The sequence below is a fragment of the Prionailurus viverrinus genome, chromosome C1, assembly GCF_022837055.1.
Source record: "Prionailurus viverrinus isolate Anna chromosome C1, UM_Priviv_1.0, whole genome shotgun sequence".
NCBI lineage: Eukaryota > Metazoa > Chordata > Mammalia > Carnivora > Felidae > Prionailurus > Prionailurus viverrinus.
The window spans coordinates 195315925-195337336 of NC_062568.1; the positions used below are offsets into that span (position 1 = coordinate 195315925).

General features: G+C 57.9%; 1 protein-coding gene across 1 annotated transcript; it reads right to left on the reverse strand.

Annotated features, from left to right (window-relative positions):
* Positions 1–1628: 1628 nt before the first annotated feature.
* On the reverse strand, positions 1629–18591 carry SELENON (selenoprotein N). The gene is made up of 12 exons (XM_047872505.1): positions 18406–18591; positions 17527–17644; positions 13774–13904; positions 10611–10823; positions 10240–10364; positions 9531–9668; positions 7835–7916; positions 7267–7455; positions 6836–6941; positions 5456–5568; positions 5261–5362; positions 1629–3976 (listed from the first exon to the last, which is right to left on the reverse strand). Exons 1-12 carry the CDS (start codon positions 18589–18591, stop codon positions 3806–3808), a joined length of 1674 nt encoding a protein of 557 aa, XP_047728461.1. The 3' UTR covers positions 1629–3805.
* Positions 18592–21412: the final 2821 nt, after the last annotated feature.

The following is a 21412-nucleotide window of genomic DNA, read 5'->3' on the forward strand; positions in this document are numbered from 1 at the left end:
AGGCAGCTTCAGTGAGATGGTAGATTGATGGGCAAGACCCCAGAGGCATTGGGAAAGAGACCCACATTCCTTCCAGCGTCACTCACCCACTCCCTCTTTGTTCTTAAACCCTCACTGTCCTGGTCCTGGTCTTCATGGCAGCCAGGCCTGGGTCGCATGCCCTCCTGTGACCTCAGTATACAGCAGTGCCTGGCTCCCAGGCCACAGTTCTTTGGTCCCAGCTGCCAGGGACAGGCTGGCTTCATAGCGGGGACCGGTTTGGGCAGTCACACAGGGCCTCTTGCTCAGAACTCCGTGCTTGCTTTAATGCTCTGCTATCTTCCCCCCTGAAATTAATATATAATGAAATTTAAATATATATATAATTTTATATATTTTTTTAAACAAGGGGCCCTGCATTTTCATTTTGCACAGGATCCTGCAAATTATATAGCTGTCCTGGCCAGAGACCTCAGAGTTGTCCACCCTGATCCTTATCATGTTTCAAATGATGAAGGTTGACTTCCAGGTCCAGCCCTCTTTCCAGGATGGCAAATTAATCATTGATTCTCTCTCCTGGTCAATCGCAGATCTTGCAGTTTCACCCCAGTTGTCTCTTCTAGGGGTGGCAGATGTCTTGGTGCTCGACCCAGATCTCCTCTACCCTGCCAGCGAATCCATCCTCCAGCTGCTGTGTTGGCTGCACACAACTGCCCCCTTCTCTGGAAAATTGCACTTGTAAGAGGGAGAACAGAGGCTCTAACCTGCGAAGTTACTTCATCCTCCAAATCAACTAACACAGGGTACAAAAGGCAGGTTCTACTCTGTGGTGTGGCTTGTGTTCCAGAAGTTCCACAGTTCCTTTCGCCTGGGATCATTCTAGGGCTCGGATTGGAGAGTCTACCCTTGCTTAACATTTTTCTTTTCCCCATTCTTTGTCATTCCTTCTTTTAATTTAAAAAAAAAAAAAGTTAAACCTTTTTTTTTTTTTTTTTTTAATTTTTAAAGTAATCTCTACACCCAGCGTGGGACCTCAGACTCATAACCCGAGATCAAGGGTCCCATGCTCCTCCAACTGAGCCAGCCAGGCACCCTTTCTTGACTCCTTATACAGGTTTTTCCTGAAGTGTAATCCTTCAAAAAAATTATCTAATGCCTGTCTCAGGCTCTGCTTCTAAGACAATGTGTAATTAACTTTAGAATCTCAACACAGAACATCAGATTCTAAAAATAGTAGTAAGTTCTACTAACTAGGTCTATCACAAACTTACTTTAAGCACATCACTTGAGGGCCGCCTGGATGTCATTTGAACATCTGACTCTTGATTCCGGCTCAGGTCATAATCCCAGAGTCTCGGGATCGAGCCCTGAGCTGGGTGTAGAGCCTGCTTGGGATTCTCTCTCTGTCCCCACCTAACTCTCCCCCTGTCCCCTCAGTTTCATGCTCTCACTCTCTCTCTCTCAAAAAAAAAAAAAAAAAAAAAAAAAAAGAATATCACTCGAGCCCTCTGGTGACAGAAAATTGAGTCCCTAAAGGCATTCCAGCCATGCTCCCTTGTCCATCTGCCAAGCCAATCTCACAAGAGGAGTCAGACCACGGATAGAACTGACCAATATCCTACTTAAAGGAAAGGCACTTAGAACCACCCTAGTCTCTCCAATTTTATTATAAGACATATGGACAGGGGAGAGAAGTGGCAGAGGGGTGACAAGAGGGCAGCTAGGGCCCTCCCCCACCATGAGCTTCAAGGCACAGTTGGTGGGGGGGGGGCAGTCAGGAAAAGGCATGAGATGAAGATCAGAAAGCCCAAGCAACCAGCGCCTTACAACGGACAAGGATTGCTCAGTGTGGGGTGGGCCCTCCTGGACCATCATGGAGGGGAAGAGCCTGCCGGGTGGGGTAGGGAGGTGGAGTCTCTGCTGACACTGGGTGGCTCATGGGACTGGCTACTACCACCCACCCCGGGAAGCACTGAGACAGACTTCGGTGCCCTCCCTCCCTTTAAGGGGCATGGAAGCACTGCCTCCCAGAAAGGACACAAAGAACTTGGCTGAGCTTGCTGGCTCATGCCTCATTTTGTCTGGGGATCAGAGGGGGCTGAGACATTTTGGTTTGAACTTTTTCACCTCAGTGAAAATGGGCAGGGGAGAGAGGTGGGGGTGCAGTGCGAAACGAAAACACCAAAATCAAGACACAGGCTGAATCTCAACTCTACCACTCGGTGACCTTGGGCAAGTCACTTCACTTCCCTGAGACTCAGTTTCTTCATCTGCAAAATGGGATCGATTAATAGCTCCTCACAGGTTGTGAGGATTAAATGAGAAAATAGAAGTAAAGTTAACAGAGTGCCCGAGAGAGAAGGCTCGGTATGGATACTTCAATGGCAGGCAGGGGTACTCAGCATATGGGAGGCCCGGGAGTGGTCCGAGCAAGTGTCTGCCTTCCTCTTCCAGGCTTAAGAGTGAGCCCCTGTGGGGCAGGGTTTGGGGAGGTTTGGCTCCAAGGCTTTAATGAAAGCCCAGGGACCCTCATGGGCCTGAGTGGAGGACAAGGATAGGGTTGGGGGTACAGTGACTTTCTTTTTAAAAAGCTGGAAGAAAAGGAAGAGAGGAAGATTTCTTCCCATAGGTGCAGCTGCAAAGACATCAAGCTGGGCCCATCTAGGATTTCAGATCCAGCCATCATGGGGCTGCTGCTGGGGGAAGACACCGCCCCTTCTTTCTCCTCAGTGTTGGGGTTATCAAAAATATCTACAAACTGTGAGAAACTTCACGTAAAAACACTTTTCTGCAGGTATAAAAAAGACTGGCTGTAGTCAGTGGCTTGGGACATAGACCAAGGCCTTAAGAGAGGGCCAAGCAAGGTCAACGGCCATTCGGTGGGGGGGGGGGGGGGGGGGGGGGCACGCGGGTCTGGGCTGCCCTGACAGCTCTGGGGGAGGCTGTGTTCTTTGGCTGAGCTACACTTCTGTGGAGCTGGGGCCTGAGGGGCAGGGGGCTGGCTCCAGTAGTCCCACTGTGACCCTTGCTGGGTAGGAGGTGGGGGTGCCTTGGCCCTGGGCCTCGGAAACTCCTCAGTGGACTCCCTTGCTAAGAGCAGAAGCCTACTTCACAGTGAACCTCCCCAAGCAGCTGGCTTCCAGCAAGTCCCAAATCAGGGGTTGGGGTCCTATCATTAGGTTGGATTGAGTGGTCTGGAGAGCTGAGGTCTGGGGTACAGTGACTTCTTCTGGAGGGTTTTTCCCTGAGCCTCCAGAAGGCTGTCTCCAGCTAAAACTGACTCCCCTGGGGACACCAGGCATAGGAGGGCAGCCAGGAAGAAGGCTCCAGACAAACAAGAGTGCTTCCCTGGCAACCTCTCCCCAGCCCCCAGTCCGGACCTTCTTAACGTTTCTTTCGGGGGAGGGGGGCGGCGAATGTAAGGAGAGAGGGGCGCCCTGTCTTCCTGGCACCACGCCTCCCGGATCTTCACCCCACAAGGACCTGGGCTTCGTGCCTGAGTGGGTGAGGTCCAGGGAGATGACCTGAGGTCCCGTTTCTGGTGTCCTGAGCAGCTTCTGGAACCACGTGGGTGGTAAAGGGCTAATGGTGGCAGCTGGAGTCAGAGGTTCATCCGTCCGGTCACCCCAGGCACCCCCTTGTCTGACCCTTCACTGACCTCCGACCGCACAGGCAGCCTGGGAGTGGCGGGGTGGGGGTGCCCGAAGTTTGAAATGTGCCAGGACCGCTGGCTCTGAGCCCGAGGGGCCTGTCTTCAGTGTTGGAGGCCTTCGCCTCAGCTCCCCCCAACCCCGTCCAGCCTGGCCTCTCATGGTCTGAGGCCACACTAGGGCTGGAGGAGGGGCAGGCCGCGCCGAAGGCCTTCCTTCAGGAACTGCATGTAGGTGGCCGTGGACGGGTCTTCAAAGGTGGACGAGAAGCTGAAGACGTTGTTCTCAATATCCTCAGGCTTCATGGAGGTGATGTCCAAGAAGTAGTTGGCATTGATGTGGTGGACCTGGGAGAGGGTCTGGGTGAGGAGAGCGAGGGGGCCCCTCTTGCTCCCTGTCTGCTCCCGTTCTCTTAGGAAAAGGGGCCGCTCAGGCCTTGACTGTCCTCGCTCTGAGGCAGATGGCAAACACACAGGGCAGACGCCAACCAGAGGCTGTTCCCCTCGCCCACCTCTGCGCACACAGGGCCCTCTGCCGGCAGACCTCTCCCACACCCCACCTGCCGGGCGGGGACCTCCCACCTCTCCACCTTTTCCTCGCCCCCACCCCCTACGGCCCCTCTTTCCCCCCGTTCCTGTGACCGATGAACCCCACACTCCCTTGGGCCAAAATGCCGACCCACTCTGTGTGCCTGCTCCCCCCTCTGCCTCTCACGCTGGCTAGTCAGCTCCTTAAGGGCAGGTGCCCAGTACAGGAGCCAAGAAACACAAGGTCAAGCGAGCAGGAGAGCACGGTCCCCAGGCCAAGTTTTGTCTGCCGAGCTCTGTGAGGCCAGGGCCCTGCCACGGCCGGGCTCTGCTGGGCTGAGCGGTGGCCCTCTTCCAGGCAGGCCTCGGCTCTGGCTCCCCCACTGCTCCCCGGCCTGAAAGCCTGGGGAAGATGGCCACCCTCCCACGGCCCGCAGTCCCACACTAACCATCCCTTAGGACTCAAAGGGTAAGGGGCAGGAGATTCTGAGGCTCACAGGCAGGCCTGGTTTCAAAACCAGCTGCATCTCTTAACCGTGCAACTTTCGCCAAGTCTCTGCACCTTTTTGAGCCTTAGTGTCCATGTTTGCAAAATGGGCACTCGTGACTGTCCATCTCCCAAAGCCGTTTGAGACCTTGACGAGAGTGTCGAGTGTGTGAGTGCTCGCAGGGGCCCCTGAGGAGAGGTAGGGTCTTACAGCTTGGCTCGGCCTGGGGCCCCCTGGTCCTCTCTGCTTGTCACAAGGCCTGGCCCCTGCTTCCTCCTTCCATCCCAGAGCTGGCCACAATGGTCCAGGGTGAGCTTGCCCTCCCCGTCCACTCTGCCGCCGGCCCGTGCTCACGGCTGCCCCATCCCCAAAGTGCTACTGAGGTCCTCCTTCTCACGGGAGGGTCCCAGCACCTGGTGGGGCAGGCAGGGCGGGCAGGACAGTTCCCACTTTACAGATGGGGACAAGTGAGGCTCAGGCTGCTGGGAGACCAGCAGGAAGTAGTGGAGCCAGCCCTGAAGCCTGAGGCGATCTGTAAGTCTGTGCCCTTGCTTTCTGCTTCCTCTGCCCCGCGGCGCCTGGCCCGGGCTGGGTGCAGGTACTGGGGGCTGCCTACCACGGTGCCATTGGGCAGGCAGATCATCATCTCCACGGGGAAGCTATACTTCTCCAGGTGCAAGTCTGCGAGCTTCTTGTGGGACGGGTTCTCCTGGTTGTTCTGTGGGGACAGTTGGGCACGCTCCTGATGCCTCAGTCTCCAGCACTCTCCCAGGGCCTCCCACGGGGCTGTTCCCGTCCGCCTGCCACTCACCTGCATGTCTTCCAACTCCCTCACCAGGGACCAAGTGCTGATGAAGCTCTCATTAAGGAGGGCGAGGATGGGCGAACTTTCCAGGACAGTCTCCCGGAGAGTCCGCCCTGAACCTGTTCAGGGAACAGCACGGCGAGAAGAGTGAGGCCCGCTCCCATGTCCTACTAGCTTTTCTCTGGGTAATAAACCTCGTGGGCTGTAGAATGGTCTGTGCACGCCGGTGAGATAACAGATTCAAAGAGCCTGCCACAGAGTAGGTGCTGAATACTGGGTAGCTGCCACTGCAGTCAATAATATACTGGCATTCTGGGCGGAGATCTGTGGCGGTGGGCGGGGGGGCTTCAGCCAGGGACTTGCCGACAGTGGCAGCTTCTTAAATCCACTAAAACTCTGTGGCCCAGGGCCTTTGCACGCATTGTTCTACCTAAAACACTTTTTCCTCCTGTCACTTGATAAATTCCTACTCATCCTTCAGGTCTCAGCTTAAAACCACGATCTCTAAGAAGCCTTCCCTGAGCCCCCCGTCACACTCTGGATCTTCCCCTGGGTGATGCTCCCCACCCCACGCTTGAACTTAGTCACTCAACGTCTGCCTTCTGCACACAGTGTGCTCCCCAAGGACAGGGACCACTTCTGACTTCCTTATTAGAAGACTCTCAGCACCAGGCCGACGCCTTGGCGCAGGAGGTGCCCAGGAGGTTTGTCGATTGACTGAATGAGGGCAGGGGCACCGTTTTACTCATCTTTGGGCCCATTGTCGGACACCCAGAATCTTTGTGTCTAGTAGGCCTTGGGTGAATCTTCTGAATAAGTGAATGCCTGGCCAGCCTCTGGCACTATTTTTCTCTCTCGCTTGTATGCAACACTTCACAGAGCCCAGGCACTTTTACATCCATCTTCACAACTCTGGGAGTGAGTATGTTACCCCTCCTTCACTGTTGAGAAAGCTAAGGCTTAAGGAGGGGAGTCTCAGACCATAACGTGAACCTGATGGTGAAGAAGGTCAAATAAGGCCTCTCCAACGGCTCTTCCTTTGCCAGCAGGGCGGCCTCCTGCCAGAGCCCCAAGGCCCTGGGGCCTCAAAAAAGTTTCCCTTTCATTGGAAAAAAAAAAAAAAAGGGAGGGGAAGTCATTTGGCCAAGGTCTCCACGCTGAAAATGACCGAGCTGGGCCCCTTTCACTGCGAACAGCAGCTTCTTCTGAGCTCGGCACACAACCCCTTCTCCCAAGCCCTTCTCCCACGCCCCTGCCCTGTGTAGTCCCCAAGTCCCCCCCACCCCCTCCCCCGTTATGTTCCAACAGGACAGTCCTGCTGGTCTCAGAGCCACCTGTACCCCATGAGGTATGATATCTCCCCCAGACTGGCAGGGTCTCCCTCACCTCAGCAGGACTGGTCATCCAGGGCCCCCCACAGCAGAATTGAGTGCACCAGCTTGTTCTTGGCCTTGGCTTGGTCGAAGGCCTCGGTGAATGGCAGATAGGCAACCTGAGGCCAAGTGGAGACAGAGAGAAGCTACTGTGTGAGGCTAGGGTCCTGTTCAGGAGCTCTGTGTAGTGTGTGTGTGTGTGTGTGTGTGTGTGTGTGTATTTGTAGTGTGAGTGTGTGTGCGAGAAAGGGTATTGTTGAGCCACGGGAATGCCTTCTCCAAGTTCTGAATGGCCAAAGAGAGGAAAGAGAAGCCCCTGGCCAGGCCCTGCAGGGAGGTGGCCTCAGCAGCAGGCCCTGTACCCAGCCTGGAGACTAGCACCCACCTGCTGCTCCCCCAGCCCTGGCCGCATAGAGCCCGCCCCTCGCCCTCACTCCTGCCCACCTTCTTGAAGGGGTACATGGCCACTTCTAGGCGCCGGGCAGCCTCCTCCCAGCTCAGCTCCTGCTGCCACTTGATCTCCTCAAAGACAAACTGGAGGGGCTCCCCGGAGGGTGGGCGGCTGTCGATCATGTTGCCATCCTCATCCAGGATCACAGAAGGCACCGACGGGCCCACGGCCTCCAGTTCCATCTGGCCCAGAGGTCAGTGGGGGTTGACATCAGTGAGGGTGTCTCAGAGATGGGCAAGACTCCTTAAGAGACCCTCAAAGATATCCCACTCGTTGCAAAGGTGGAGAAACTGAGGCTCTGGGAAGGGCAGGGCCTGGTCAAGGCCGCAGTGGGTCTGGGACTCAGCCATCAGGGGCTCCTTCTATGTGAAGCCACCTGGGGGCCGAAGACAGCTGGTGGGTTTTCTGTGCAGGGTCTGGTGGTTTCCCAGAATCCCGCTTCGGGGACAGTTGGCCTCGGCCTGCCAGGGGCTCTGTCCTTCACCCTGGACCGCCTGAGACACCCAGCCCTGCAGCTGAATCCTGTCTCCTTACCTGGGTCGGTACCACTTGTGTGCTCACCTGGGGGATATAGCCAATGTCCACCTCCATATTGCTGTTCTCACTGGCCCCATACAGCCACTCCATGTCCACATTCAGAGACCTGGGGACAGGTGAGAGGGTGGCCAGGGCCGAATACCCCCACCACCAAGGCCCATTAACTGTATGTCAGACTTTGAAGTACACAACTCTCCCTGTGTTACAGATGAGGACACAGGCCCGGCAAGGTGAACCCAAGTGGTCTCAGGGCCACTGGGGTTTTGACAGCCGAGGCCCTTTTCTGTCCCTGGGCTGCCTCTGCCTAAGGCACTGCAACCACACAACACTCCACTGGCCCTGCCCCTTCTAGTTCACAAAGGGCTTTCACATCTCCAGGTCATGTCTCCAGTGCTGCTCAAGACTCTGAGGTAGAAAGATCATTAGTGCCTCCCCTAGGACACAGAGAGGGGCAGGGGCGAAAACCTGGCACCGGCCTCCCTGAGCTGGCCTCCCCTGCGTGCCCTCTCCCACAGGAAGTCTGGCCCCACCACGAGCCATCTACACATCTGCCACACGAGGGCAGCCCAGCACCGACAACTACCCACCTTGGGCCAGGGGAGCTGGCCGGAGGAGGTGGGCAGCCAGCCCCGTGGCCAGCTCCTGAGACACAGGCTCAGGAGATCCTGGGGCTGGTCGTTTGCCCCTGCCCTGTTTCATCCAATCCGGGACCCCCACCTCCAACTCTGGGGGGCCGGGAGGGGGGTGGGGAGGTTGGTGTGCCCTGGGCTGAGCCTCTACAGCTGAGGGGAAGGAGACAAAACCACTCTGGCTCCTGGGGACAACTTTCTGTTCCCAGGCTATCCCAACTATCACTCTTGCCCTGGAGCTATCCCTTCATTTAGCAGATGAGGAAACTGAGGCCCAGAGAGGGTCGGGGCCTTGCCCACAGCCATGCAACCCACTGGTGCCACGGTGGAGACTTACTATGGGCCTCCCAGCCAAGGTCTTGTCCCTGTCCTGGGTCACTCAGACCTACTAAGCAGCCTCTTGCTGTCAGGGAGGAATCTGGAAAGACTTGAAGCCAGGCCCTCTGGGTCCCATGCTCTTGACAAGAGGCTGATCCTGAGCAGGTTGGGCACACAGGAAAGCTGGCATGGAATTCTCCCAGAAGCCCCCTGCCCTCTACCCCCCAGGGCCTGAGGTAGCAAGTACAGGTGGTGGAGGGTCTGCCCCCGGGCCTTTACACGTGCTGCTCCCTCTGCCTGGCTAAACCCTCCTAACCCCCCAGGTCTCTGCTTAGATGTCTCTTCCCCTGGGAAGGCTTCCTGGACCCTGACCGGGCAGATCCCTGCCCACCTGCCAGCCCTCCCCTAGGGGGACACGAGCAAGCTGTGGTTACAGGTCTGTTGGAGGTCTGTGAGCAGTATGAGGGCACTGGGCTCCAGCTTTGGGGAGGGTCTGTTGGCTGCTGCCCTGGGTCCCAGGCACAGAGTTGGCAGTCCGGGCCAACTGGGCCATGGTTGCCAGGTGATGGAATGACCCACCTCAGCTCACTTCAAGTTGCCTCCTCCTGGGTCAGCTCCAGGCCTCCCCCAAGAGAAGTGGCTCTGGGGAGTGAAGGAGGGGCAGCGACTGAGGGGGCCTCGGGGCCCCTGCACCTGAGCTCCTGGAGCTGGGCGGGGGGGAGCGGGGCAAACTGTGGTGGGGTGCAGGGCTGGCCCGGGGCCCAGGCTCCCACCTGTGGTTGGGCACGAAGAGCCGGAAGTCTCGGACATGGGTGGCATCTTTGGAGAGGATGATGTGGCCAGTGAACTGGCCCGGCGAGAACCAGAAAGGGAAGTCAGGTGGCTCGCTGAGCTGGAACTCGGCATGGATCCTGGGGGGAGAGGAGCCTGGCTGGGACCAGCCCCCTCCTGAGCTGGAGCCCTCCCCCCCACCCCACCGCCACCACACTGTGGCTCTTTTGCCAAAGCTGGGGAACCCTTGGCCAGATTCTTGTGTGGAGAACAGGGCTGGGGAGGGAGAAGCCCCGAGGCCCTAGAAGCACTGCCCGTCCTCAGGGCCCGGTTCACACACCGCCTTCACTGGAGGCCACGTGTGACCAACTGTCCTCTGAGCCCTCACAGCTTCTGCGGGGGTGTGACCCGGTGTCACAGCTCTTCGACACTCCCCTCTGGGCGGGCGACAATCACAGCCACCGGCCTCATGCTACGCAAGCACCACGCTTTCCCCTTGTTCCTAGAAGGAAGTCACCACCACCCCCAGCCACAGATGAAGACACCGAGGCCCAGAGAGCCAACGCCGCTCGCCCAAGACCAGAAGGTGGTACGTGGTGGCACTGGGGGCCACCAGGCAGGCCCTGCCCTCGCGGCGCTGTGCCCTTCCGTGCTCCCCCCGGGTCCCCAGCCGGGCAGAGAGACCAGGAGGGGTCTCTGAGGACTACACACCGGAACATGACGGTGTAGTAGAAATCGCTGATGGCGGTCAGGCAGGCGACAGCCCCCTGAGGGGCAAAGCGGGTTTTCACGAAGGGCCGAGGGTGGAACATGCTCAGGAGCCGGTGGACGATGACCTGAGGGGAGGGCAGTGGAGACCCGTGCCGGCTTGTTGGGTCCTGATCCCCTAGGTGAGTTTCCGCTCTGGACCTGCAGGCCTGGGCCTGGGGTGGGGGTGAGGAGGGGGAGGCAGGAGAGAAGGCGGGGCAGTCCTGGCACTAGGGGTCCAGGTGCGGAGCAGGTGGAGAGCAGGTGCAGAGGGGGCTGTGGCTGGGCTGGGGCTGGGTGGAGGGCCCCAGGGTCACTACACAGGCAACCCTCACCTCTTTGCCCTTGGGCGGTGGTGGGTAGAAGCGGTTGTTGGATAAATAGCCGGTGAAGACGCTCAGCTCACTGGGGATGATCCACCACGGCTCCCCCAGCTCCACTTGGCCCCGAGGAGGAAGGAAAGGCCGGAAGTGTCGGGCAGCAAACACCGCGCTCGGCAAGGCCGCAGTCGTCCAGTTGCGGAGGCCGGACAGGGCCAGGCGGGAGACCTGGGGCAGCGGAAAGCAGAAGCCCTGGGGCGCTGAGAACCACGATGTGGGGGTCCCCATTCCATGAGTGGGTGGAGGTCTCCCTGGAGCCGAGGCTCACCTCACCCCACCATCCTCCACCAGCCCCCAGCCCAGGAAGCGGCACCCCCACGGCCTGCTCAGGCCAAGCCCAGGCCCCAGGCAAGCAGGGCCACCCGGGGCTAGTACAGGGGTGGGGGGGGGGGTGCTCTGTGCAGGGGTTCTGCCTGCCTCTTCTCTCTCTGGTTAAGCCCAGTCACACGGCCCCGATCCCAGGCCTCACTGGCACATGGTCCTGCCTCCCTCCTTTGCACCAGCTGGTGACCCCAACTGCCCCTGCCTGCCATGCCTTCTGCCAGCCTTGCCTTCTCCCTCCCCTTCTTCTCTTCAAGTCTCCTCCCCAGGATAATGTCCTGCCGAGGGGGCAGACGGTTTGGGGGGAGGTCTGAGGAGAAAGGTGGTAACCACCTTGGGGGAAATTTCTGGGGCAAAGAGCAGGATGTGACCACAGAGAAGGGGCAGGAAGGCAATCCCCAGGGAGTGCCCACTTCCCCTGTGGCCAGCACCCCGGTGGCTGGGCACCTGGCATGCCTGGGGTCCCTCAGCCATCTCCTGTCACTTCGGTAAGGTGCCCTCTCTGTCTGGTGAGCTGCTGTGCAGGATGGGACGAGGGTCAGACTGTGCAGGCCTGACTGTCTGCACATCTAGAACACTGAGGCAGGATCTGGAAGGCATCCTTCAATAACACCTGCAGCTTCCACCTTCTGTAGCCCCTCCCTGCCCTCTGCGCTCCAGGCAGGAGTCGCATGGAGGTGGTGGCCACCAGGACAGCAAGTGCCTGGCACCTTGTGGGGGGCGGGGGGGTGGCACTTGGCCACCAGGGGGCTGCCAGGTCTTCAACAGTAGCAGGCTCCCTCTCCCTTCCGCGCCTCTGCAGTGGTGGGGGGCCAGGCTCATCGCGAGGAGGGAGGAGGGGGGTTCTCAGAGCTATCCCCAAGAGGACCGAGCAGGCAGGTTCTCCAAGCAGGGCCCGCTGTGCAGGGCCAGGTTGAGCTGCCTGCTGCTGGGTCCTGCCCACGGGCTGGCCACCCCTGCAGGGGGAGCTGTGCACCAAGGGGGGGCTGCGCTCTGTGGGGCACTGCTCCTGACCCATCTTCCTATAAGAGCAGCTGTGCCCAGGCACCCTGCCAGTCCCACCCTGTCCTCACTGCTCTGCCGGGGACTGATCTACTCGGACAGCTTCAACCAACTATCGCTGCCAACCTTGCCCACCCAGGTCTTCTGCAGAAGGTCAAACCTGTGTTTCCAACCACTTATTGGACTGTTCCCCTGGATGTCCCCAGGCACCATGACTTCAGTGCGTCCAGACTGACCTCATGCCCTCCCCACCAGACCCACTCCCTGCTCTGGGTCCAAAGGGGCCAAGGGCCCACCCTGCACTTGGTCACCAGCCAGAAGCCTGAGCCACCCCTCCAGCCCCAACCCCCACTTTCCTTCCTCTCGATCATCACTGCTTCCCCACCCCCACCTCCTCTTCCTTCCCGAGAACTGGTCTTCTCGTCTCCCATTTTTCCCCAGCTGCCGGCCTGCCGAGCATCTGATGAGGGAACCTTCCCATTTCCAAGTCTGCTGTGGTAACTTGCTGCTACAGAATGAAGGCCAAAGTCAGGCAACCAAGGCCCTCTGTAGTCTGGTGACTTCTTTTCTAGCCCCACTGACCAGGATGCCCTTGCATGTGTCTCCTGTGCTCTGGGTCCAGCCGCACCAGCTCCCTGTCCTCAGGTGACTGGCCTGGCACTTTCTGCCTTCAGACCTTTGTTCATGCTGAAGTGGCATTTCAGGAGAAAGGCTGAGTAGGTGTGGGCTGGGCAAAGAGGAAAAGCCTCTCCTGGCAGAGGGAACAGCATATGAGAAGGCTCACAGCTGGAACAAAGCCTCGACATCTGGAGCGGCTGGAACAGAGCAAGCTGGTGGGGGGAGGTCTGGGAAGGCCGGCAGGGTGTGGGGATGCCCCGGTGCCTGGTGGGCTTGAGACCTTGGCCGTGAGGCCTCAGGTCGGGGCGGGGTTGCTCAGGAGAGCATTTGTCAGGTGCCCTCCCCACCCTATGACCCCCTGCCAGGGACAGAACCTCAGGTCTGGTTCAACAGAGTTCAGCAGAGCGGCTGTCAGGTGCCAGGCATGGGGCTAGGGGCCTGAGGATGCATACAGGTTCAGGTCACAGCCCTTGCCCTTGAGAAACTCACAGCCTCGGGAAAGACCGAGTTACAGAAAGTAACGAGCCTTCGTGAGGCGACTGCCTCAACAGTCTCCAGTGCTCTGGCTGCTTCCTCTGCCCAGGCCCTTCTCCCCCTGCCTCCCCTGGCTGAGCCCCCTTCTCCTGCAGTCTCTATCAGATTCTTCCTCCAGGAAGCCAGCCCAGATCCCATCTGGGTTAGGGGCTCATGCTTATCCCTCCTGCACCAGACTGTGTCCTAGACAACAGGGTCAGCACCACACCCACTTCTGGAACCCCCAGGGCCTGGCACACTGGGGGCACAGAGGGCAGATAATAAAGGAAGGAAGGAAAGGGGGTGCCCGGGTGGCTCAGCCGGTTGAGCATCCAACTCTTGGTTTCAACTCCGTTCATGATCCCAGGGTGGTGAGATCGAGCCTGGTATGGGGCTCTGCACTGAGTGTGGAGCCTGCTCAAGATTGTCTCTCTTTCTCCCTCTGCCCCTCTCCCCCACTTGCGTGCTCTCTCTCTCTCTCTCTCTCTCTCTCTCTCTCTAAAAAATAAAGATAAGTTTAAAAAAGAAAAAGGAAAAGAAAGAAGGAAAGAAAAGCAGGGCACAGACCGATTCTCAGGAGGTGAAGGTGCATGTGCACAGATGATTCTGTATCTGTGGTCCCACCCGTGAGCAGTCTCCCCTGCCCCCCCCCCTTCAAACTCACCCCCAGGAACCCATCTTTGCTCTTGGTCATGGACTCCGGGATCAGAGGCTGGAATCGGGCTTCTATGGTGAGCGTCTCCTCGCTGGGGTCAAGGGGCAGCTCCTCCTCATAGCTGGCAGCAGGAGCTGAGCCTATGAGACACGGTCAGTGAGGTCCCCGGAGAGGGGCCCTGCTCTCAGGCTTCAGGGCCTCTCTTCTCGGGAAGGGGAAGCCCTGAGAAGAGACAGGTGAGTAGCAGGTGAGTGAGAGAGCCAGGCTTGGAGCTGGAGTAACAGTTAACGGACCGAAGTAACGACAAGTAAGTATCACATTTTTGTTTCCCTGGAGCTCTGAGAAGCAGAGAATACCATCATTGCCAACTCTGTCTCACACATGAGAAAGCAGAGGTTCAGAGAGGTGAAGTCACTTCCCAAAGGTCACACAGCTAGGTAGTGGGGGGAGTCAGGATTCAAACCCAGGCTTGTTTTACTCTAAACCCACAATCAACCATGACCCTCTTCTGAGGGCATTGTGATCTCAAAGACTCAGTTTCCTTAAAGGCTCAGGCACCAGGTGAGGTGGGTTCAAATCCCGCCCCTTAGCAGCCGTATGATGTCTGGCCAGTGGCTTGTTATGAGGACGGGATGAGAGAATTCATGTAGCGGTAGCACCAGGTTTGGTACACAGTGAACCCATAATAAACTTGACCTATATTACTCCTACCAGAGGTTTCAGGGTCGGGTTGCCATGGAGCTAGGGCTCAAACCAAATTCTTCTGACTCCATCCCGTGCTCTACCAGGCCAAGCTGGCTGCAGAAAGGCCACTCTGCAAACTGAGTCCGAGATGAACTTGGTGTTGGGCCCACCAAAGGCAACATCTGGGCAGGCAGCTGCCTCTCCTGGCGGCCGGGATCCTAGCACCAAAGAGAAGCTACTGTCTGGGGCTTGGAGAAGAGAGCACGCGGGCTCTAGGCTGAGGTCGGTTCCATCTCCTGGGTGATCTGGGGCAAATCCCTCAGCCCCTCTGGTTTTCCCACATGGGGAATCGACACCGTGCTGCCCTGCATGTCCCTGTCATGGGGGCCTCGTGAGGAAACGAACGCTTGTCAGAGACTCGATCAGAACAAGGAATGAAAGTGAGAAACAGACCACCTTTGACACTGTCTTTGGTGTCATAAGCTCTGCGGCTACAACGTCCTCAAGAATGCCAGTTTGGAAGAGAGGACGCTTGCTTCTCCCTGGTTTCCTGGGTGGCCTTGTTTCCCCGTCCGTTAAAGGAGGGGCTGCAGTGGCAGTGGCTGAACTTGATTTCTTAGATCTTTTCCTGCCCGAGGCAAGCCAAGTCCAAGCCCTTCAAGTGTGGACGGAGTCATGATGAAGGTTTGGGGAGAAATGAAGCCTATTTCAGAAGGGGTGACTAACAGGAGGGAGGGGCCCTGGACACCTCTAAGGAAAAAGACAGTGAGTGGAAGGTCTTGTCATGGCTGCTGTCCCTGGGCAGGTTCATGGTACAGAGATGATGCTTGGCATCTGCTGATGAACCTACTGACAGACCAACTGGGTGCGTGCGGAGCAGTTCTTAACTAGGAATCATCAGAATCACTCAGGATGCCTTTTTAAAACTACAGATGCCCCGTATCCTCCTCAAACCTACTGAGCCAGAATCCTAAGGGGCTAGAATGAGGAAGCTGCCCCCCCCTTTTTTAAAAAAAATTTTTTAACATTTATTTATTATCCAGAGACAGAGAGAGACAGAGCATGAGCATGGGAGGGGCAGAGACACAGCATCCGAAGCAGGCTCCAGGCTCTGAGCTGCGCGGGGCTCGAACTCACGAGCTGCGAGATCATGGCCTGAGAGATCATGGCCTGAGAGATCATGGCCTGAGCCGAAGTCAGACGCTTAACCGAATGAGCCACCCAGGCGCCCCTAGGAAGCTGCCCTTTTAATCAGCACTCCCCAGCAGCTCCTGATGCAAACCCCTGTTCTAAAGAACCATTGTTATTTCTGCATTTGTAAGCCAATGCAGCAAAACTTTCCAAAGAGCAATCAGGAAACCTTGGAGGAAGGGAACAATAGGAATGTGTAAGCTTATTAGGCCTGCCTGGTTTTTTCCATTCTTTTACTGTTATCAGAGATAATTATTAATAACAGTGTCCAGTATCTTATGGCCTTCTGCTTTTTTTCATAAAAAGTTTTATTTCCTTACAAGTGACTCAATACAGACAATTCGTAAAACCTTTAAGATATAAAGAAAATTAAACACACTCATAACTGTACCAACTAGACAGCCTGCTTCTGTTTCCTGCATAGATTTGATATTTTGGGCTTTGAATTATTTTAGTTTTTGTTTTCCTGAAACTTGGTTCAGTTTTGCCCTCGTAGTGGCCTACGAGGTAATGGAGAGAGGGATTATTTTCCCCTGATGGAGAAAAAGATTTATGAGAAAAAAAAAAAAAGCAGGGGGGCTCCTGGGTGGCTCAGTCAGTTGAGCATCCGACTTCAGCTTAGGTCATGATCTCTTGGTTCATGGGTTCAAGCCCCGCGTCGGGTTCTGTGCTGACAGCCGGCTCAGAGCCTGGAGCCTGCTTTAGATTCTGTCTCCTTCTCTCTCTACCCCTCCCCTGCTCACGCTGTCTCTGTCTCTCAAAAATAAATAAATGCGAAAAAAATTAAAAGTGCCCTCAAGCCCAGAGAGCTTGTCATTATGAGGGAACCCACTCTCGCTGTCCATAAAAAAGGACAAGGAGGAGGCTGTGTGGATGTTCAGGGAAGTGTCTGCAGATAGAAAAGGTCAAAGCAAATCCGCACGAGGCTGACCCGTTTACCTGCCCATCTGCTTTCACGACAGAGCTGAACGTCACTGAGAGACACTGACACACGTCTGCTCCAGCAAATTCACACTTTTCAACTGACCCTCCTCCTCTGGCGGGGACTGTGGTCACTGGGCCGGCAAGTGGCCAACCTCCCTGACCCAGCCTGAGACACGGAAAGCCCATCACGTGCTTGGTGCTTACTCGCCCGAGAGCGGCCGGCATCTCTCCCTTGCCTTTGCCATCTACTGACCTACTTACACCCACCAATTTGGATAACAAGATCCCAAGTTCAAGAAATGGGAGAGAAACGGACACAGCGGTTGGGGCAAGGGTGAGACAATGAGAAGCATTTACCAATTCATTAGAATGATTCAGGCCCTCATCTTTATAAAAAAATAATAATCTAGGAATCTGATTATTATATTAATATAATTATTATAAAATAAGCTAGGAATCTGACAGCACCTAAGCAGAGTTTAATACTGAGTAATACTAGTGAGAACTCCTATTGAAAGCTAGCTACTGTATACTCTGCAGGTACTGTCTCTAACCCTCAAACCTGTGAACAGGTGCGGGACCTGGAGCCAGATGGCCCCGGTTCTAATCCTGGCTCTGCGCCTCAGTCTCCCCAACTATAAACGCGAGAATTAGGACAGCGGCTACCTCACGGGACACCATGCAAATTAAAGAGAGAACGCAGATGAAGTGCTTCAAGTCATGTCTGGAAGGGGTCAGGCAACCTTAACTAGTATTTGCACTTGAGAACAGGCTCAGGCGGTGCCAGAAGAGCTCGCCCAAACCGCCAACTAGAAAGTGTCAGGGCAGGGAGAATCCCAGGGCCATCAGGACCCATCATCTCCCTCTCCAGGTGGCCTTCCTGCTCAGAGCAAACACAGTGGCCAAGAAGCTGAGGGCCATGCCTCGGTGCTCCCCACCCCAGTCCCCAGCCTCTCCTGGTACCTGTCAGCTTCTCAGCAATGGGCTTGAACTCCTCCGGGCTGATGTACAAATCCCGGTCTGTGTCCAAGGAGGAAAAGAGAAAGAGGCCTTCTGTCCCCAGGGACTTCAGTGCTGACTCCTGCTTGGGAGGAAGAGGCTCCGCTGAGCACCACGTGAATACCCAGCTGGGGTCCCAAAGCGGCAGAGGGGGCAGCTCCCACCACCTCCTTCCTGAGTTCTGAGGACGCTTCCAGTCCACCCATCATTCAGATGTCACCTCTGCACCACCCCAGAGCCCCAGTCCCCGGCCGGGTCCCTGCTTCACTCTGCTCCTTCATCCACCATCCACTACCCCCCAAGGCTGCCCTAGTCTTCCATCTGGCCCCGTCTCCATTTCACACTCTTTCGCCAGTGTCCTCTCCTGTCCCCCAGCACTGTCCCGGCACTCCCCAGGTCCCCACCAGGCTCTCCAGGTCACAGCTTCGCTCCCTCTGTCCAGGTCACCTCTCTGGACAGCCCCTCCAGTCTGTCCCAGGCTCTGCCGCACACTGGGCCGATGCTCCCGCCTCCCCGCAGCAGTCTGCCCGACCCCACCCTCCCCACCCCTTTTCCCTCCCTTTCAGGCCACCGTCCCCGGCCCACCGGTCCTGACCTTTCACCCTGCCCCAACCCCAACCCGTGCCTCCCCATCCCCTCCCCCGCCCACTCCACACCTCCTTCTGCACACCGGACACCACTCCCCCCGCCGCCGCCGCCGCTGCCGCCCGCTCCGAGCCCCGCCCTCCGAGCCCCTCCCCTCGCCTCCTCCGAGGCTCCCCCCACCCTCCGAGCCCCCCTCCCCGGACCCCCGAGCCCAGGCCTTGGGTGAGCCCCGCGCGCGCCCTTCCCCGCGGGCCAGACCTGCCGCGCGGCCGCCTGGGCCTCGGCGTGGCGGGCATAGGCCCGGGCGGCGGCAACGGCGGCGGCGGCGGCGACCAGGGCCCCGAGCAGCGCCAGGGCGCGGGCGCGGCGGGGCGCGGGCGGTGGAGCGGCGGGGCCGGGGCCGGGGCCGGGAGGCCCGCGCTCGCCCGGCCGGACCCGGCCCATGGCGGCGGCGGGGCTGGCGGACTCGCGACGGCGGCGGCGGCGGCTGGGCGGCAGCGGCGGGGCGGGGAGGGGAGGGGAGGGGAGGGGAGGGGAGGGGAGGGGCGGGGCCGTGGGGGGCGGGCGCGGGCCCCGCGCCGGGTGCCGGCTCTGCAGCGTCCCGGCGAGCCGAGCGAGTCAGCGGACGGGCGCCGGGACTCCCCGCCACCCGCCTGCCAGCCCGGCCCCGCCGTCGCCGAGCCTCCTCCCTGCGCTTGGCCTCCCGCAGAGAAAGCGGCCTCGGCGTCCCGCCCGGCGGAGGCCAGGGAGGCGGCGGGGCGGGGCGGGGGGGTCGCCGGGGAGGGCACTCGTGGGCCGCCAGGCCTCGCGTCCCCTTCTGTCGGCCGGAGGAGGGTACCCCTTATCCCACCTGCTTTCTAAAATGTCCTCAGTCATGGAAAAGAATAAAACACTACGAAGTCCAGGCCGTATTCCATCCCCTTCATGGTCCAGCTGGAAGGCCATCGCTGCACATTTGCGGGGGTGGGGGGAGGGGGCTCTACTTCTTCCAGGCCACACACAGGCGGTGCTGCCCTGAGACCCTCACCTGCCGGGGCTAGAAGGTCCTCACCTGTCAGGACGAGTCAGAAGAGACCCTCCCTGCAGGTTGTGGTGCGGAAGAAATACCTGGGCTGGTGGGGCTGGCGGCCTCTTGGCGCCGGCAAGGCGGACTGTGACTTGCCAGCTAGTCTCTCCTCTGCTGGACGGTGGCACGGCCGCAGGAGTGATTTTTCTAGGGAACAACTCTTGGCATGCTTGGAGGAGGACCCTGGGAATGGAGGCCGATGGAGTTTGCAGAAAACACTTTTGGATCTGTCAATGCTTTTGGTTCCTGTCTCCAGGAGCCTCTTTCCCCTGGGGCCCTCTTCCATCATTTCAAGGTCTCCAGGAGCCCCCCAGATGGCTGTCTCTTTCCCAGGAGAGGGCAGAAACTGCCGAAGCCTCTAGACAAGAACCCTGGCTGCGGAGAACAGCAGCACCACCCTGGAAGATCACTGCCAGCCCCAGTGCACACGTACCTGTCAGGTCTGAGATGTTGGAGGGATCTAACAGGTACCGAGCACCGCTGTGCTGGACTTGGTGCCGGGTGTTTGATGCTTAGTTGTTCTCAGGCAACCCGGTGAGGTGAGGATTGTTTGCCTCGTTTTTAAATTAAGGAGCCTGAGCTCAGGCACCCAGGTCTATCTGAGTCCAGATCTCCTATCCGGTTGCCTTGCAGGGGACGGCCCAGCAGACTGGGGACGAGGACTTTCCTCTACCGCCACATCCGCCCTTCGTGGATAACCAGCTATGACAGTGCCCTGAGGGCGGGGCTCATCTTCCCGGAGCCCCCACAGGACCTGACACGTGCTGGCACCCCAATGTCTTTTGCACGAATGACTCGCAGGGACCGAGACTTGTAGGCCGTGGACCTAGCTTTTGCCCAGTACTCTGGCCCCGGAGCCCGGGGGAACCCACCGAGAGCCTGACATCTGCCATTGGCTTCTGAAGGCTTTCAAATGTGCCACTTCCAACTCATTACCCCTAATGTTTGGGGACACCCTGCATACGACAGATGCTATTAGAAAACCAAATTCTGCTCTATGAGGAAGCAAAACTAACAGAGCACAAAGCAGGTTAGGAAGGGAAGATTGATGAGCCAAGGCCCCTGGAAAATAAATGAGAGAAGTTTTCTTTGCCAGATGACTTTTATTTATTACACTTGCTTTTTGTTAAAGACACAGACATCCCACTGGTCTCTGCGGCCCAGGGCTGGGGAGATGAGCTGCTGGGGTTGGGAGGGCGCTGGGGTGAGGGGCGGGTGTGCGAGACTTGACTTAGGTCAGTGAGCCTCTGGGAAAAGGACCGATCTTGGGCCCCAGCTCTGGGAAGAAGGCTTTGGGCCTTGGCAACGGAGCAGGACTGGGCATCCTGCTGGTGGCACCCTTCCCAGGAGGCTTATCTCTAAACCAAGGACCCGGGCAGGCAAAACCTGGAGAGACTGGGCCGGCAGGGTGGTTCTGGTCAGGGGCGGTGCTGCAGGGGCTTTTTGGCACCTTGTTTCTGGGCCATGAGTGGGCCAGGGTGGTATTTGGTTGTAGCAGCAGATGAAGTGCATCAAAATAAGTCGTTCCCAGGCGAGCAGGGAAATCACACCTATTCAACAAATATTTGTTGAGGGTCTTCGATGCTTGGTTCTGGGCTTTGGGGATCCATCAGAGAAGAAAAGCCGAGTCCCTGCTCTTCTAGACAAGTCAGTGGATACAATGACCACCCCACCCCCCCTTCCTCAGAGGTGAATGATCTGCGAGAGGGATGTACGCAGAGGACAATGGTAACCGTGACTATCAAGAGGGGCCAGGAGAGGCTTCACAGAGTGGAAGTCCGGCCAGGCCCGAGTTCAGGAGGTCTCCAGTCAGAGCACCAGGGGAAGATCATTCCAGGAGCAGAAACAGCAGAGATAAAAGAAAGGCCTGGTGGCATGAAAATCAACGGCCTGTCTACGGCATTATGAGGACACAGTCCAGTGGGTTTGATCAGGGGGACACGAGGGAGTGTGAAGGGAGAGGAGGCAGGAAAGACAGGCTGGGGGCTCCGAGCTTGGACTTTATCCTCAAGAGACACCAGTCATCGGAGGAGCAGCACATTCGGCCATGGAGGCACCTTCAGGCTACTGAGGGAGGGTGCCTCCCCCCCTCCATCCATCCCCCCCACTGGCAGGGGAGGCAGGGCTTGGCCTTGCCTGCAGGCAGGAGGGGAGTCACTGCCTCACACCCTGCCCTGCTCCCCCCTCCCCCACATACAC